Source organism: Bombyx mandarina, chromosome 25, assembly GCF_030267445.1.
Source record: "Bombyx mandarina strain Sakado chromosome 25, ASM3026744v2".
NCBI lineage: Eukaryota > Metazoa > Arthropoda > Insecta > Lepidoptera > Bombycidae > Bombyx > Bombyx mandarina.
This window is the reverse complement of record NC_143231.1, coordinates 6,061,243-6,080,942: the sequence shown is the minus strand read 5'-3', so window position 1 is coordinate 6,080,942 and position 19,700 is coordinate 6,061,243. Positions and strand designations below refer to the sequence as shown.

The following is a 19,700-nucleotide window of genomic DNA, read 5'->3' as shown; positions in this document are numbered from 1 at the left end:
CAGAATGGTAATTCATATACATATATAGGAAGATACTAGTATTCTGGAAAGACGACTTTGCATGGTTTCGACATGTTATGGTAATGTTTAATTCTAAGGAAGAAGTTTAAGTGCCAGATATGATCTAAAAATGAGTCTTGATCAGAAACAGCTATCATCACGTGAAGGCATAAATAATTTAACGCCTCTCGCTTATCGAGAAAGTAGTGAGAGTTGCTAGGGTGTATACGACAATGGAGATCGAAGTTATACCAATATCATCGCCAGTGCTGTTTGGCTGGTATAGTTTGCCATTGTAGATTAGGCACCTGCCGATTAACGCACAAGCCACTCGTTATATAATAGCACAAGACGAGTATATAATACAGCCATCTAGTGTTACTATAGAATACTAGTAAAATAGTAAACATAAATTTAGATTACTTACCAGGTATCAGTCTAAAGCGTAGACCATAGAGTTAATACCAAAACTACCATAGATTTTTATTTCATTGTTCAGTAATGAAAAATATTTCTTAGAATTTTACATTAGAAATTACTTGCGGAAAAAAAGCATAATTGCAAAATCGGAAACTGCAAATTTTTAATAAGAAACCGAACATTCTTCATGGTCTGCTTCAATTTTCCATTCAAACTATAATCTGTGACCGGAAGCCGTTAAAAGTTTTAATATTTTTTTATATCTTACTATCATTAAATGCTTTAAAAATTATCCTAAAATAGTTTATTAATATTTAAAAATAATAATAACTTTTATATATTTCTTATATTGTCCCAAATATATCGATTATAACATTAAAAGTAATTAAAAGGAGTAAAAGAATATTTTCTATCTCCATCTATTTTCAGAAGTAGGTACTTTTCTAAGAGTGTAGCGTTTTCGCAGCAAACCAGTGATGATAATCTTTTACTGAAAAAAATTATAAATTGATCGCTTCACAAAGTGAAAAACGCCTCACAAACTTTGATTTGTCATAATAAAGTGCCACATCTTAAATTAATTCTGAGTGTAGCGATAAAATGCGTTCTGTTTCATTGTCGAAACGGATGGTGAGCGATGGCGAGAATACGGTGATGGATTTTTGGTGTTAAAATTTACATCGTGTCATCATAGCTTCAGTTTTGAATACACTTACGAGAAACCACAGTTTTTTTGTTTCGTTACTTTGTGTGTTATTACGAGTAAAACTTTGGATAATCTTTCGTGATTTTTGTTGAGAAATAATAATTGTCATTGACTGACCGGCTGATATTACACGAGGCTTGTATGTATATGACTTCTACCTTCTGCTATTCGTGACACGCCTTAGAAACTAAAACCGAAACTGTGAACCGAATTATTTTTTTCTCTATTTGTGTAATATTAATGAAATAGAACTATTTAAATTACGTAACTGTTGTGGAATCTTGAAGTGTATAAAGAATGGCCTGAGTGTGACCACTCCATTACCGTCATGTGTGACGAAGGAATGTTTGTTTAGGATCTAATACTGTGCTGCGACCTTACGGGAAGTGCGCGTTCATCTCGTATACTGGGCCAGATCATGACACAATCGGAAACAACAAATCTTTTGCATTGATCACCGTGTAGCTTTAGTCGTTTGGGACGCTTTCGTATTGCCAAAATGTCTTCGGGAACGTTTGTGGACAGGATTGATCCATTTGCTAAAAGATCACTGAAGAAAAAGACTAAGAAGTCTCAGGGTTCCTCTCGTTATCGTAATACGCAAGATGTGGAGCTACAAGCATTGCCATTGTTAAAAGGTAAGTTTATGTGTGTAATAACCTAGTTTTTCATTTAAGTTATTATTGAGTTGCACTTTCATAACTTTTTTTTTCTAATGTTTACATCAAACTATTTACAACTGAACAATTATTTGTCTATTAAGAAGTGAAATTAGTAAAGGACTAGAGATTTATTTAAATTGTGATATCCTACAGTTCATTAGATAAAAGGTTAATTAATTATCTGGTTTCTGAAACTTATTGGAATCCTCAATCTGAACTGTTTGTTTTATGTTTTATCACACAATTCTTAAACCATAGGCGTAAGAAGTTTAAAATAGTAGTTATTCTCATATGTTAACTAATATTTTAAGTTAAAATAAACCAACGTATGAATATATTTTGAATAAAAAAAACACAAATAATATTATTTAATAACATAGGAAATTATTTTTATTAAGATGAAATTGTAATCATAGTATCAAAATGATTATGGGAAGTGGGATTGATAATCTGAAGATTGGTAAAGTGGGCTTATTAGATTGGAGTGGATTTCTTAGTGATTGTGTATGTTGTATTGTTAGTTTGTATGGGTTAGCATGATTGACCTGCTTAATTATGTCACATTAGACAGGCATTATTCTTTGAAGAGAAGAATAGGAATTATTCCAGTGTAATTGAGACTTTGACTTGTCTCTTAAAACAGATGGCACTTATATTGTGATGTTGGGCTCTGGTAACAACCCCACATTACATGTAGCTTAACTATCTTTGCTAATGGATTTTGTAAAAAAAAATGGAACTGAAATCATAGTAGTCTGCATATTATTTAGTGTACAATAATGTTAATTTCAGATGTCCCAAGCAGTGAACAAGAGGAATTGTTCATCCGTAAACTCCGACAATGTTGTGTGGCGTTTGATTTCATGGATCCTGTTGCTGATTTGAAAGGCAAAGAGATCAAACGTGCTACACTGAATGAACTTGTTGAGTACATTCATGGTGGCCGCGGTGTACTTACAGAGCCCGTTTATCCAGAAATTATAAAAATGGTAAGTCAATAAAAAATTGTTTAGGTGTAGCAATATACTAGTGAGTGTATTATTATAATGGTAACAGGGCTAAAAAAAGAGTATTAAAGTAATGCATCAACTCTGAATTCACATTACAAACAAAGCAAGAAGTGTTGCCAAACGAAATTTAATTCCAGTTTATATAAAATTATTTAAGTGAGGACTTTGTCAGAAATTTTCTCACAGTCAAGATATTTTTAAAACTATTTGTCCATAATGAGAAACATTAGTAAGTTTAATACCATAGAGAGGTAGATGGTATAAGCCAATTAACTCCAGATAGCAATCCTTTTTTCTGTTTTTCTTGACATTTTTGATATACCTTCCTTGTGTTCTGTAATTTTAAAATTCTTCAGCAGTAGCTAGCAATTCTACCGTGGCCCTTGAATTGTTGATGTTTACATGTAATACTGACCACTTGTTAAAAGGTGGGCTATAAGCACAACTGCCTTCGAAAGTAACAAAAGAACATGCCATTGTTGGAAATTAACTTACAATTATTAAATTCAAAATGTATCAAAAATACATTTTGTATGTGGTATCATAAGTAGGTACCATTAGTGTCACTATAAATATCATCTTTTTCACTAAAATTATAGCTCTAGTGTTTTCCAACAATGTGAAATTTTAATGTATCTTGTCCACAATTAGGCAAGTGATGTTTTATCAACAGTTTTTTTACGCTCCTAATGTGAATTTAATAGTGTTAGTAGTAACTCTGCTAGAGTTAGTAGATCTGCTATAACACATAACATATTTAACATATTTAAATAAAAAAACATATTTTGCAGATAATGTATTTATGTCTGTCTTATCACTTGAGATTGACACTGTTACAAACTAGGTAGTGGTAATCAATTTTTTTTCTGTGAAGCTATGTTTGTTACCTAGCACAAGATGAAAAATTCTGCATGAATTGTAACTCTGTTAACATGTATACTGAACCATTAACACATTCTCTCACTTAGATATCGGCAAATCTGTTCCGCACCCTGCCTCCAAGTGAAAACCCTGATTTTGATCCTGAAGAGGATGATCCGACTCTGGAGGCGTCATGGCCCCATCTTCAACTAGTCTACGAATTCTTCCTGCGCTTCCTTGAGTCAACTGATTTCCAACCTACTATAGGCAAGAAGGTTATCGATCAAAAATTTGTTTTACAGGTATTGTCATTTGAAATATGTTTTTAAGTTTACCTTTATTTATTCACAATTCACAATTACCAAGTCTATTGAAACAGCTAAAATTGCATAAATTCCATTAATTTTACCAAAAAAGTAATGGTCTTAGTTGGTGAAGTGTATGTAACTATAAAAAAAGCAGCTGCGAATGATCTTCTAAATTGATTTATAAATACCTTTAAATTTGGTTTTCTCACTCTATTTTTAATAAGTAGAAATGTAATAAAAAGAAAAGCTTTTTAAAATACAAACATTAATTGTTGATCTTTTAATCTACAGAAAATTTAAAGGTTTATGCTCAAGAAAAATTAGTTTATTTTTGTACCTAAGGGTAGGTGCCACTATTTTGCCTATTTCTGTTGTGGATCATACCTCCCATCGTCAAGGAGGAGGCAGCTGTTATGTAATGTAATTGATTTTGATTTCATATGAATTAGGTGTTTGGCTGCATTCATGCTGTGATGTCTATAAGCTATAAATTAATAAAGGAGATCTTTTGTTCTGTCTACTATTAGCAAACCTCTAAATTTTTTGTTAAATCAGTTCCATATTTCATTAGCAAGAACTAACTACTATAATGATGAATTCCTAACTTTTTTCAAGCTGTTAGTGAGTTTTTCATTTACCTACTGCTTCAATAATTTAATTTAAGTTATGCTGTAACTTTATTTTTTAAATAATCATGCAACTCAAATCCTTTTTTTAATGGTCATTTCCGTTTAAACAAGTAATCGTTTATTGTTAAAAAATGTAAAAATTTAGATCTGTTATGTTTTGGTAAATTTAAATAAAAAATATACCATAGCATGTTTGGAAAAAACTAAACTTTAAACTATTATATACAATTACATGTTTACAACATATACTTCTAATTAGACGATTTAATATATTTATAACAACTTACTTTCCTACAGAATTTTCTATTTATATCATTACAATAAAGTCTTTATGGAATTTAAGTACAGTCAAAATCTGTTATAACGACATCGAAGGGACTGCTCATATTCAGTCGTAAAAACCGATAGTCGTAACAACCGGTGATGTTTAATGTGTATCGTGCAAGTACAAACAAATCGATAGGGAATTATTGGAAAAACATATTTACATAATACGCGATTTTTCTTCAATATTAATTTGTTTTATTTTTCTTTGCGACATTTTGAAAGTTTCACGAATAACTCCACAAAGTTTTGGTGCGTTTTGTGTATAGATAAGTAATAAACTAACTGAAGAGATATGAAGAAGCGGTCTTTGACTCTACTGCATGCACGTGTTTTGTTTCTAAGAATTAGAAAAGACCCTACACTAAACTAAATCCTATTGTTTTCTTTCCTGATTTTAATAGCCATTGAAGACAAATGTGGATACCTATTCAAATTGTTTACAATACAGCTTAGCCGGTCGTTCTAACAGATCTAATTCTCCGAAATATTAGTAAAATGTGGTCGTTTTATGAGGTATGTCGTTATAAGCAATGTCGTATAAAGCAATGTTTTTAATAAGGCGGTCATATGGCATTCAGCCGGGACCTTTGTTCTAAGTTGTTATAACCGGCATGTTGTTCTAAATGATGTCGCAGTAAACGGTTTTGACTGTATATGACAATAATCTAAATTTGAAATGTTTTACTTGAATGCTTAATAATGTTTTGTTTCTTAGCTTTTAGATTTGTTCGACTCTGAAGATCCGCGCGAGCGCGATTTTCTGAAAACCGTGCTACATCGCATCTATGGAAAATTTTTGGGTCTGCGAGCATTTATACGGAAACAGATCAATAATATATTTTTGAGATTTGTCTATGAAACTGAACACTTCAATGGTGTTGGTGAACTGCTAGAAATATTGGGAAGGTTAGTTTAGTTAATATTTTACTGTTAATATATTTGTAATAAAATTATTTTTAAATTTATTATTTATAAAATAATAAATTATTTACAATATAATTTATAAAATATATTATTTGTTATTTATAAAATAGCAGAACTGATCATATCTGTGATTTGTGTTCGACACACAATAATAACAATTTGCAGGAACTCCTTGGAAAAATCTGTTTGAGAGTATAGGGTGTTTGTTGCTCAAATTATTTTCAGATGTAATGATATCTAATATATATTGAAGTTGATCATGTTTGATATATTTTTAGAATAAGTAGTCTCTAAATTTATCAATGTTGACCTACAAAAATCTGAATTTATGACAATAGCAGGATTTAAATGCCTACAAAAAGTTATGTCTTATCAATATTTAATTTTTATATGCACCTTTTTGTAATATTGCAATGTATATAATTCATAAGCATATTAATGATACTGTTTTCATAACTCAAATCAAAATAAATGCCTTAAAATTTTTGATTTATAGGTTACACTGAAAGTTTTTTTGAGCACAAAAAATGTACAAATTTCGAATGATTATTAAAATATACACCAGTATGTAATAAGAAAAAGTCTTAATAATTAGACTTTTTGAATTTGAATTCATTTCATAAACGTCTTTGTGACCTAAAAGAAAAGACATACGGCTTACTCGATTCAAACCACAATCATCCAGGTTGAAATCCCTCTGACAGGCACATATTTTTGTAAAGCATTACGTATTTAATGCCTGTATACAAAATATTTCTGACAAAAAATACTAGCAATATTTGGTGTCGCTATATATAACATAGGTATGTTAATTTGTCTGGTATGTTATCTATCAATTGTTGATACTGGTATAAGACTGCTGCCTCTAGCTAAGGCTACTTTTATTACCTAATAACCATCCTTTAAAAGTATTATTAATATCACCTAATTTATTATTTAATACTCCTTGTTTAATACCTGGCATCAACCATAAAGTAGTGAATTTAAATTACAACAGATATATTATGCACTGACCATTCCTAGTAGAATAGGGACAATAATAAAGAAAAAAACATGGTTTTAAGCTCAATTTTTATTCACAAAGTCATTACCAAGTTAGTTTAGATGTTTTCCAACATATTACATGTACGATCTAAAAACAAATTTACATACACTTGCTAATATCACAGTAGCATTTTTACATACTAGCACCGTGCACCATGTAATCAACTCTAGATGAAAAAGTTATACCTATCTTATGGTAACACATAGTTTTCGTTTCATTATCATAATTAAATAAGTATACGGTCGTATTCAGTTTCCATTGAATTAAAATATTTACATAAAATAATAAGATGACAGATGACGCCTGATTAAGACAAGTTTGAAATCCAATTTACCTAAACTGATTTTAATAATGATAAAAAAAAAGGTCATGCAACAACGTCCACGCAGATAGCATAATTTTGACCCATAGCATATTTGATAAGACAAATCTCATCATTAACGCGATTGAAGCATTGAAAACAAATTGTAATCTTATGAATTTTTTAAATTTATTATAGGTCTTTATACACGAAATTGGAGTTTTGTACGGGAGGAATATATTTATGTTTTTGTAAAATATATTTATTTAATCAAAGTATGCATCATTGTTATATATGCACTTTTGCCATCTCATAGGTAGTTCATTGATCCCTTTACTAAAAAAACCATGGGGCCGAGAATCAATAAAATCAAGCAAGGTCTGGGAAGCATGGTGGATGTAGCCGACATTCCAATTGTAGTTCATCGTAGTGTAACTTAGTGGTTTGTTGTGCAGTGTGTGGTCTTGCGTTGTCGTGGAGCAGCAGTGGCCTAGAGCGATTGATCGATCTCGGATCTCGGACCGATCTGTTTAGCAACTAGTTCTTCCTTCATGGTTTGCAGCTGCTGACAATAGATTTCAGCCGTCATCTTTTGGCCAGATTTTAGAAAGCTGTAGTGAACGACATCGGCGCTAGTCCACCAAACACTCGCAAGTAACTTTTTCGAGTCAATTTTTGTTTAGCGCAGAATTCGGCTAGGTCTCTAGGGTTCAGCCATTGCGACGTGCACTTCAGATTATCGTACAGTATTCACTTTTCATCACAAGTAATTCGATTTAAAATCCCTTCATTATTGTGTCGGTTGAGCAAAGTAACACAGCAGTCGACGTGTGTTTGCAAGTTCGATTCACTGAATTCATGAGGTACCCATCGTTCAAGTTTTTTACTTTCCCGATTTGCTTGAAGTGGATTAATACAGTTTCATCACTTACCCCGAAGCCTGCAGCTATTTCTGAAGTGCTTTGTGATGGATCCGCCTCCACACTAGACGTGAAAAACGTAGTGTGGTTTCTTTTGCGACACTAGTGTAGTACACATCATTAATCCTTCGAGCTGCTTCTGTAGCACTGGTGCCACTGTAGAAATCGTACTCGTAAATACACCGATATTTCATGTTTTCCATTGTGCGGTAATAAGCGACGCCAAAGAAAAAAATAACGAGGAAAAAACAAATGAATGACTGTTCACAAAACTCAAATGTACCAGCTAAATGAATTTATAAATTTGAATTTGGATTTTTTATCCAAAGAGGAGATATCTCAGAGTGGTCAGTACGACAAAACTCTAATTTCATATGTAAGGACCTAATATATTGTAAATTTACTTCCGTTAGTAGTTTAAACAAAATAAACTATTGAGATTCAATTTTGGGGCACAAGACTGCGCTCATCACAATTCGGTTCAAAAATGTAATAAAATTGACATGCTGAATGACTATAAAACTTTAATCATAAATAATTTATTTTGGATCATTCCCTGAGATTAATATTTTTTTTATTTTACAGTATAATAAACGGATTCGCCTTACCGTTGAAGAGTGAGCACAAACAATTTTTGGTGAAGGTGCTACTGCCTCTGCACAAGGTGAAGTGCTTGTCATTATACCACGCTCAGCTTGCCTACTGCGTGGTTCAGTTCCTCGAGAAGGACGCTACGCTCACGGAGCCCGTTGTGCGTGGACTACTCAAGTTTTGGCCGAAGACTTGTTCACAGAAAGAGGTAACACATTATTATTCAAATCGAATGGAATTCGAATGTGGTTTTATCTATTTTTGTTATTGTACAAACAGAATAAAAAAAAACATTAGGATACTGGGTGTGGGGAATCATACCCAAGATATAATCAGTCCGTCTAGAATAGAACCACCCCATCTTTTCATGTGGGTATCACGAAAGGTGTCCAAACGATTCGCCGAGGAGACAGGCGGCAGCATTCTCTGACTGTTATACCTGCTTACTGCAACTGTCAACTTGTGTTTACTGGTAGTAAGGCGCATTGTAAACTAGCACCTACTTACCAAGAGCCTGTCTATCTCTGCTGCGATACAGTCATTCTTTCCGGGTTGAAGTGTTGAATAGTTATTATTCCATAATATTGCGACTTCGTGTCACAAAGATGATTGCAGCAGTCATGTTGTAATGTCTATGGGGTCTAGGAACCATTTATTACCAGGTGGACGTAAGCTCGATCACTCATTTATGCAATGAAATGTAATGATTCTCGAGATTATCCTATTTTGCATGACTTTTTTACGAAACAAGCATGTTGATACGTGGGTTTTTCTATATTTTAAAAGATCCGTCATATTTCGAAGAATGATGCAGGATGACATGAAAGATGGCTTGAGTGTAAAGTATTCCCATGAATAAAGAAATCCTATGGCCTCTATTTTCCAGTAACCACTTCTCTCATGAGCTCAGCTACCCATCTCTACATAAAGAAATGAAAGTTATCTAAATAATACATAGCCCGAAAGTCCAATAATTGCCACTTTACAGCTAGTGTTCTTTTCAAAAACTATACTCTGTACACTTCCTACAAAAGGAATAGATGAATAATAATATGTTCATTTGTATCTAACTTTACTATTTATGTATATGTATAAATAACTTGAGTATATAGTAATTTTAATTTATTAATTATAAAGGTAATGTTTTTGGGCGAGATTGAAGAAATATTGGATGTAATTGAGCCTGCACAATTTGCTAAAATCCAAGAACCACTGTTCCGGCAAATTGCAAAATGTGTTTCCAGTCCTCATTTTCAGGTATTTATCATCATCTGTTATGATTTAATAAAATACTTTATTTAAAAATATTCTTTTATATTGTGAAATTATTTACAGGTAGCTGAGAGGGCTTTGTATTTCTGGAATAACGAGTATATAATGTCGTTGATGGAAGAGAACAACCATGTGATCATGCCTATAATGTTCCCAGCGTTGTACCGAATCAGCAAGGAGCACTGGAACCAAACAATCGTGGCCCTCGTCTACAATGTGCTCAAAACATTCATGGAAATGAATTCCAAACTATTTGACGAACTCACAGCTAGCTACAAAGCAGAAAGGCAGAAGTGCGTTAAATTTCAACTATCTGGTTTTATTTAGTTATAATGATCCATAAACTAACTTATATTATTAAAAAACTATCCAAAATAGAAATTTATATTCTGTATTTTATATATATTTTTACGACATATACTCAACACGTTAAACGAGGTGCACAAGAATGCAACCCGTCTCATGATAAAAGGTCACCGTCGCTCGTAGGCATTGCAGCTTTGCTGCTCTTGTTTCTGAACTAGCTTACTTGAATAGAAAAAGTAATGTGATATTAATATTGTTAAAACGTTCGCGCAGAGAAAAGAAGCGCGAGAAGGAGCGCGACGAGCTGTGGAAGCGGCTGGGCGAGCTGGAGATCAGCCACAAGCGACAGCAACACGCGGCGCCGCTCGCCAAGTGATAGCCTCGCCGACCGCGCCCCCATCCGCGCCTCCATCCGCGTCTTACTAAATGCGATCCTTTTTACTTTCAGTTATGTATTGATATTTTCTATTCGATTACACTTTTGTTAACGACGTTATTAATTTTTTATACCTCTGATGATTCGTACGTTCGAGTGTGCCGATGTGTCGGTGCGTTCGGTTCAGTCGGGGCGCCTCGTGCTCGTGTGTCCGCGTCCTTAGTGTCCTCCGCATCCTGCATCCTCTGCATCTTCCGCGTCCTCCGCTTCGTCCTCGTGCGAGGGCAGAACCGCCCCGTGCGTTTATTTACGGATTTCAATGTTGTTAAATCGTTTAATAGGTTTAAACTTAAATGTATAATTGATGCATGATCACGGATAAAATGTATTAATCATGCACCTGGCTTTGGCTGAATAATTGTACAAAAATTGTTAAGAAATTTGAAAATTGTATCGTCTAGTGTGCTGTGTTCGGAGTCTCGGCGACGAGCCCGGAGCTCGAGCCGATGCCCTGTAGATCGTCGTATCAAATTTCTGTTCAAAATTAGATGCTCGACGTACCATCATTTTGTATAGTTAGTTACATAGTGTAAATAGGCATTTATTTATTATAAATTTATAGCAGTGTGATTTTTATACATAGTTGCGGGAATAGGACACCGTGATCGGACAGAGTCGTCGAATCGAGCTTGAGACCATCCGTGTGTCACGCACGCGGCTCGGTTATACTGAAGCGTTTATTTGATCATATTGGAGTAGAAAGATGCTAAAAGTAGATATAATAATTTTTAAGGGAATAGTCATTAATTTGTATGATATTACTGTAGTAATTTTTTTTTCTATCATCACTTGTAGAGCGACGCGGGCCTTACGGCGCCCGCGCCTCTGTATATACCGATACGCGCCGCGAACTAGCACCACTGCGTGTGTATGTATGTACACTATGGAAATGTTTGTTATGTAAAATGTATTAACATTGCAAAAATTATATATGATCTTATATATAAATTACTATTATAGAACACAGTATGAAAATAAAAAAGTTGACTCACAGAATTTAATTCTTTACGTATACTTTTTGTAAAGTTAGAAGCCCTGCAGCGGCCGTGTAGCGTATGCTAAATTTGCTCGTCCTATCTGTTTGATGCTGTCCCCCGGTGTTGACTTTTACCCTAGAGATAACTCAGTTGCGCAAATTACGTGAAAAATACACAAAAAATTTACATTGTTCATCGTTTTTCATTTTAATTTATTGAAAAAAAAATTAAAAAATTACATTATCAGAACAATAGAATACATAACAGTTGATATACCTTGTTTTGAATTCAACTTTGATGGAGTAATTTATTATTAGTAACAACTAACAAGTCATCAACCCTACTAGACCTTGCACCCTATGGTACAATGAACTTCAATCCGATCAATAATTATAGCCAAGAAAATCAAGTTCTAATGGCGAATCGCCATGACGACGTAAGCCAAACATTCCTTTATCCCTTCCCATAGTCATAACTCTTGCGGTCTTGCTGCGGCATTGACAGTGTGAAGTACTGAACGATTTAACAGGTTCGTTTTTAAAAATACTAATAATTTACCATGGAATTAAATAAGCAAAGTTTAATATTAAAATTTTCAGTCATAATGCGGGTAACGGGTTCCCGTGCCTACTCTAGAACAACTCCGGTACCTAAGATGCCTTCAGGTCTGGTCGAACTTATGGAAGACCTATCCAAAGAAGTTCTTAAAAATAATCCAGAAAATATTTATGATTTTTGTGCTGCTCATATGTCAAAGTTATTAGAAATTAGGAATGGAACTTGTACGTAAATCGATTTCTAATTATTAATTAGTAAATTAAATTTATAAAAAGAAAGTAATCAAATAAATTTTCAGCAATCGTGAAAAATGTAATTTCCTTAAATGATAAAATTCAAATAGTGCAAGAAAAAATAAGGCAAAAAGCCCATGAACGTCGACAAAGATACGATAAGGCCAGTGAGAAGACTGAAAAGATCATAACTGATAAAAACTTTTCAGAGTCAGTTACGCCATCTTCTATTGAAGATAAACCTTTACCAACTAAAGCAGAATGTGTCGTGCTATCATCACCCATTCCACATGATGATGAATTGATTTCAGTAGAAAATTTGAAAAAGGAAATCTTACATGAAACTATCTCAGGTTCAGTGAACAATAAAGTAAATGAAAAACCAACAAAAATAAAATCAGATGATATCAATGTAGATTCGTCAAATAAAGAAATTATTTCACAGTTGAGTGTACTTAATTGTGAAAAAAAAATCAATGAGATTGAAGGTGATAACTTAGATACCACTAATGCACTAGGAAAGGATGATGAAAATGGGGAAAATGAGCCAAGCCATAAATTGACAAGTGATATTGTGTCCTCAAAACATTCGAATGATAAAGCAGAAATGCAAAGTATTAATCAAATAACTTGTGAAATGAAGGAACTGGACAAAGAAGTAAAAATGGAAATTCCTAAAACTCAAGATGAATTTAAACAGTCTGAATGCGCAAATAAAATGGCTGAAGTTGTAGTGCCTGTTACTACAAATATTGAAGACGTGTGCGGTCAGGAAAATCGATCAAAAGAAGTACCAAATGACAACTCAAAAGTTCCTGGTACTGAGCTTTCTGATGCAGATACTATAACTGAAGGTGAAACGAGTACAAATATATCGAAAGAAGGCAATGAATCTAATCAAGTTATAAACGCTATTACAGAAAGTGAACAAAAAACAATTATTTCTGAAGACACTTGTGACACGACTTTTGAGAAAATAAATCTATCAGAAAACTATATCATAACTGTTGCAAATGAAATTCCTAATGCTGCCTTAGAAAAAAATTCAATAATTGATTCCAGTACAACAAACGAATTACAATCGCATGAAAATTTATCTGCAGTAAAAGAGAACGATGATAGTATTGAATCGGAAATTCATAAAATTTTGGAAGAACCGACAGACAGAACAGATACTGTGACACACTTTGAAAGTGAAGCAATGAAAGATAACGCCTCTCATGTAGACATTGTCGAGCCCAATACAAGTATGGATCTTGAGACAGCAGCAATAACCATTCAAAAGGTTTTTCGTTCTTTTCTTTTCAAAAGTAGAGCATCAACTTGCGATTCACACGATGGAACTAATTCGCTCGAAGATGATAGTGAGAAAAAGGTGAGTTAAGAGACGACAAGTGCCATTGCCAATTTGGAATGTAAATTTTTAATTAAACGAGTTTTGCGTTCCAGGAATTAAATGAGTTTACTAATTTGAATATCGTTAAAGACAGAAGAGGCATAGGCTTAACGAGAATGGACACTGTTCTTCAAACAGTAAATGAAGAAAAATCGTTGTCATTATCTACAGACGACTCTTCCACGTTATCAAGTGCAGCTACAATTATTCAAGCTCACGTTCGAGGATTTCTGGTTAGAAACAAATTTAAATCTAATAATACACTCTCAAGTAATTCTGTACCTAATTCCGATATTTCCGCACGTCACGACAATGAAACTGAAGCACAAAAGTGTAAAACAGTGTTAAATATTCACATTGTACCTGACGGAGCTGTATCTAATCTCAGTCGAGATGAAAGTATTCTGACATCTATGGAGCTATCTTTGGATGGCAGTCCTCCTTCGTCAGTAAATTTACACCCTCTGGGTTATAACAAGAGTGAACCTAGAAAACAGCTTAAAAGAGAAGATGCTATCCAATCAGTGTCCCCGCCAAGCAATAATAGTGGGAAGCTAAGTGAAGATGTTGATTCCGTAAAAGAAATTTTGATTAATGAAGTTAATGCAAATAATTCTTCTGGACAGAGCACAGAAGATTTAACAATAGAAAACAACGAGGAACATAATCAACAATTTAAAATGAACAAAGATTTGGATGAATGTAGCATACTGGCTGAGAACGTAGTTAAGGATGCTGTTCACGGTAAAGTAATTAATGGACAAGACGACCCAACCGAAACGAAGAAGGGGAATATACTAAAAAAGATGACTTCGGATGAAATGGACGTGGTAACACCGTTTGTGAATAGTGTTAAAAAAAATGAAAGTACGTCACTGTTAAATTCTGGCGAGTTACATGATGCAGTGCTTCCGACTAAAGTGTTACGTAATGACACATCAGTCGTCCGTGGTGAGTGAGGACATCTATTATATCAGGTGATAATTGTTTATGTTTTTTTCACCACCATCATTCGGTTAAACGCGCTCTTAGTTCAAGTATGCTGTTTATATGGGCGTGTATCGTCTAACGGATTCAAGGCCCATCACCATGTCTTAAGCCGGTTGCAGACCGAAAACTAAGCTATGCCAAAGCTAAAATAAGCAAGCTAGGCTAAGCTAAGCTAGAAATAAATGGCGTGCACGCCAAGAGCTAAGCCAAAGCTCAGTCAGTGTTGCGAAGTTCAATTAGTCGGACGACGCTCGCTATGAGTATAATCGATGAAGAAAGTTCCGATGATGAATACGGTACACATAGAAAAAGAAGATGAATACAGACTTATTATTATTTAAGAAAAGGACATTCCAGATTTTGTATATGTTAACACATTCAATCTCGGCCCACAAGTGGAGAGCTTAGAACTTGTATTTTACGAGTTAGATGGTAAACATTTTCAGTTATGTTATCGTGTTACAAGAGTTCAGTTCCATAGTACAGGAAATTGTTTAATAATTTCAATAAATTGCTCCATGTTCGCAACAAAACGACCGTGCCTACGACAAAGGACACTGGACAGCACTGGCGAAGTATGTGCGAAGGGCGTACGGGGAGGGCGAGAGGGGCTTAGCTTAGCTCGTGTAGCTGCGCATCGGCCTACACAACTAACTTAGCATGTTTTTAGCTCAGGTAGCTTAGTTCGCATAGCTTGCGGTCTGCACACAAGTATGAAAAACTGCGTCAGTTATGCGAGCTAAGCTAAACTACCTTAGCTTAGCTCTTGGTCTGCAACCCGTATTAAACGGTCACCCTAAAGGTAAATCTTGTCAGTGATCTTAAATCGTGACGTCCAAGTCTACAATGTAATAACGACTGGATCACTCAAAACTAGAATGCATGACTGCTATGCGCCAGAATATACAAGATAGTGGTACCAGTACTAGTTCCTAACGTATAATAACCGGCAAACTTCTTGAGCATTTGTTGACGTAGTGGGGGTAAGTTTGCGCATGGTACACTCACGTGCAAAAACATAACTTACTCTGCGTCATAATGCTATTAAATTATTAAAATCAACATATGTATTTATTTATATATTTATTAGAACATCAACAAAACATATAGGTTAATAATTGTAATAATTTAATCTTGGGGTAAAATAGATATTCCTTCTATTAAGTCAAAACTAGAGCTGTTGCCAGGTCTTGGTTCAGTTGAAGCGAAGCTGGTATTTGTAATTTTTTTTTTCGTTATCATAATCTTGACCATCATCATCATCACTGTTTTCATCACCCGAGTCGCTATCATCGTGATGAGTCGACATAGGGCTCATCGGCGTAGTTTACAACTCGGTCGATTCGGTCTTCTTTTTTGTCTATAATTAATTATTTTTTGAAGATATTCGATTCGTAGTAATCGAATGTTACTCTTTTCATTTACCAGCTTCCGATTATTTTCTGTTCTTTTTTTCCATCTGAAGCCTAGCTCTTTCATAATTCGTCGTAAGCTTCATTCCGAGCCATTAAAATTTATATCTTCTTTAATTTTTTCGAAGCCTTTCTACGGTACGGAGTTTCGCTGCTTGTTATGTAGTTATTATGATTACATCTTTTTATTACAGATTGAACGAAACTATCCATTCCGGTAACTTTCTTCTTCCCTGATCTTTTCTTACCCGGAGTCCGAAACACGGCGAGCAAGCCAGAGCCTTTAGCTTCGTTAATAATGCACCTAACAGTACTCACTGATGTTTTTGTTGCTTCCGAAGTCTGTTTTAAATTTTCCATATCATTCTTCCCCTGTTTTATAAAGAAGCAATATACGTCGTACACAAATTTTCTACCCTTTCTTTTAAGTACTACACCAGTTTGTCACGGCATAGTGTATGTTATATAAAAAATCAACAAACACTCAACAAATAGCAATGGCAACAAAGTTCACAAGCAATTATAACAAATAACTTAACGATTAATAACGATAGACTTTCCACTGTACGCAAGCGTACTTTTGGGAGCAAGCGGAATGAGGGCGCAGTGCGGGACGCAAGGTTCGACTGATCTACCAATAACGCGCTCGATACGATTTCCCCTGCCGTCGCGCCTCACCCTCACCACCAAAGTGATCTAAAATTCGGTTCTGCGCAGTCAAGGTCATTTGCTCAAGAAGTTTGCCGATTACTATACGTGGAGATGGGTCCGTTAAGTATCCCCCTGCCACAATAGAGGGCGGCAAAATCAGACATACTCGTATCTTTTGGGAGATTTGCTTTTGTCTTTTGTATAATTATAGTTATAAATGTAAACATTGCCAAAAAGAGGTATGTACTATCGTAACAAAGCGGTAAATAACATTCATGTTTAAGCGAAATGCAACGATGTACTGTTTGTAATTTTGATATTTCGTGAACAATTCATAATGAAGGCAGCCAGTGGATTCTTTCGTGCATCGTTCGAGATCGTGAAGTCACGCATCACGTGTGTACCCCTAATGCAAAGTGCTTTTTCTTAAAAATAATCTGATTGCGATTTTATGCCTAATCGTATCCGTAAATCACCGGCACTTACATTCTTTTTCATCGGCGACGTTTTCTTACGTTGCTGTCTCTTAAAAACTTTTAAAATATTAATTAATTTTGATTTCAGAGTTTAAAGCAGTATTGGTGTATTTTATACTTTGGGATAAATAACATTAGTATCATACTTCCAGATCTAACAGCACATTTTTATTTAATAAATTGTTAAAGCATTTAATTATAATATGCACAAAGTTTATATAAGTTGTTTTATTTCAATACTCGACACTACTTTTTTCATCTAGATCTTTCGGTATATTGAGTTCGGTGCGGGGATATACTACATTATCTTTTCAATATTCGAAATACTTCACAGTAATGTAATTTTTAGAGCAAGAGCCCGCGACAGCCAGACCTTCGTTATTTTATAAAAGCTGAAAGTTTCTCTGTGTATGTCTCCAACACAGGTAAGAACGACCCCCGATTATAGAGTTTCGATTGTGGTTACTTGGGCAGGTAACAGGCAGTAAAGGTATATAAAATAGTACCTTAAATTCGTTAAAGTATAAAGGTTTTTTTTTTTAATATTTACTCCAGAATATCTTTAGAAATCATGATATCCGTTGCCGGACACTTTTTCCAGTTGTTACCCCCTGCCAGACACCCCTAAACTTTAATAAATTTTAATTATACTTTCGTTATACTATAAAAGCTAAATTTTATATATGTTACTTAGGGACATATAAAAATATGTTACCCCAATAGCCGGACAGTTTTAATGGTTCTTACATCTTGCCAGACACATTGAGAGCCCGCTGTAGGTGCGAGCGCGAGGTAGCAACTGTTCAAGCGGGTGTGAGCGAGATAGAGTGCTTAGTCTATTGTGATCTTTTACTGCACATCAGCTGTCGTTTATAGGATTTATCCGTTCTAAGCAGTGATATCGAGGCGCTACTCGGCATGGGAAGCTCTGTCATTCTGTCGGGCGACCTAAATTGTAAACACATTAGGTGGAACTCACACACCATAACCCGAATGGCAGGCGGCTCGACGCGTTAGTCGATGATCTCGCCTTCGATATCATCGCTCCGCTAACCCCGACTCACTACCCGCTAAATATCGCGCATCGCCCGGATATACTCGACATAGCGTTATTAAAAAACGTAACTCTGCGCTTACACTCGATCGAAGTAGTTTCAGAGTTAGATTCAGACCACCGCCCCGTCATTATGAAGCTCGGTCGCGCTCCCGATTCCGTTCCCGTCACGAGGACTGTGGTAGATTGGCACACGCTAAGATCTACTACCGAGTTATGTTAGAGATTCGCTCAAAACTCAATCAGGTATGTAATTATTATGACAAATTATTGTACATAATTTTTTTATTATTCAAATTGTATAATTTTTCTTAATTTTTTACAGAAACTGATGAATAAGGCGATATCAATATCGCCTTATTCATCAGTTTCTGTAAAAAATCGACGATTTCAATCGAATTTCAATATCGACGACAATGAGGAAAATTATAAGAACGATTAAATATTTTTCTTTGACATATAATATTTTGTTTGTACTTTATAATATTAAAATAACATTTTTTATTTTCTATAATATTGCTATGAACGTAATAAAATATTTTTTTTATTGGATATCTTAAAAGATCACAATAGATTAAGCACTCTATCTCGCTCACACCCGCTTGAATAGTTGCTACCTCGCGCTCGCACCTACAGCGGGCTCTCAATGTGTCTGGCAAGATGTAAGAACCATTAAAACTGTCCGGCTATTGGGGTAACATATTTTTATAAGTCCCTAAGTAACATATATAAAATTTAGCTTTTATAGTATAACGAAAGTATAATTAAAATTTATTAAAGTTTAGGGGTGTCTGGCAGGGGGTAACAACTGGAAAAAGTGTCCGGCAACGGATATCATGATTTCTAAAGATATTCTGGAGTAAATATTAAAAAAAAAAACCTTTATACTTTAACGAATTTAAGGTACTATTTTATATACCTTTACTGCCTGTTACCTGCCCAAGTAACCACAATCGAAACTCTATAATCGGGGGTCGTTCTTACCTGTGTTGGAGACATACACAGAGAAACTTTCAGCTTTTATAAAATAAGGAAGGTCTGGCTGTCGCGGGCTCTTGGGCTATTTGTTTCGTTTGAAGGGTGGGGCAGCCGTTGTAACTATACTTCAGATCTTAGAACTTATATCTCAAGGTGGGTGGCACATTTACGTCGTAGATGTCTATTGGCTCCAGTAACCACTTAACACCAGGTGGGCTGTAAGCTCGTCCACCCATCTAAGCAATAAAAAATTAAAA

The 19,700-nt window shown here is 34.6% G+C and overlaps 2 protein-coding genes across 6 annotated transcripts; both read left to right on the top strand.

The window, feature by feature from the left end:
- Positions 1 to 847: 847 nt before the first annotated feature.
- Positions 848 to 11,714, top strand: wdb (serine/threonine-protein phosphatase regulatory subunit widerborst). Its single transcript, XM_089738644.1, has 9 exons — positions 848 to 1,265; positions 1,482 to 1,764; positions 2,581 to 2,777; positions 3,767 to 3,961; positions 5,639 to 5,829; positions 8,699 to 8,912; positions 9,842 to 9,961; positions 10,040 to 10,269; positions 10,556 to 11,714. Exons 2-9 carry the CDS (start codon positions 1,626 to 1,628, stop codon positions 10,656 to 10,658), a joined length of 1,389 nt encoding a protein of 462 aa, XP_089594770.1. The 5' UTR covers positions 848 to 1,265; positions 1,482 to 1,625; the 3' UTR covers positions 10,659 to 11,714.
- Positions 11,715 to 12,110: 396 nt separating this feature from the next.
- On the top strand, positions 12,111 to 17,628 carry LOC114240388 (uncharacterized). Of its 5 annotated transcripts, none has more exons than XM_089738637.1 (5): positions 12,111 to 12,477; positions 12,552 to 13,861; positions 13,936 to 14,115; positions 14,509 to 14,833; positions 17,500 to 17,628. In XM_089738637.1, exons 1-5 carry the CDS (start codon positions 12,255 to 12,257, stop codon positions 17,541 to 17,543), a joined length of 2,082 nt encoding a protein of 693 aa, XP_089594763.1. In that variant the 5' UTR covers positions 12,111 to 12,254; the 3' UTR covers positions 17,544 to 17,628. The 5 variants fall into 5 exon arrangements, with proteins under 5 accessions (XP_089594763.1, XP_028026710.2, XP_089594762.1 ...); XM_028170906.2 differs by having other exon boundaries at positions 12,128 to 12,224; positions 12,295 to 12,477; positions 13,936 to 14,833; XM_028170909.2 differs by having other exon boundaries at positions 12,597 to 13,861; positions 13,936 to 14,833.
- Positions 17,629 to 19,700: the final 2,072 nt, after the last annotated feature.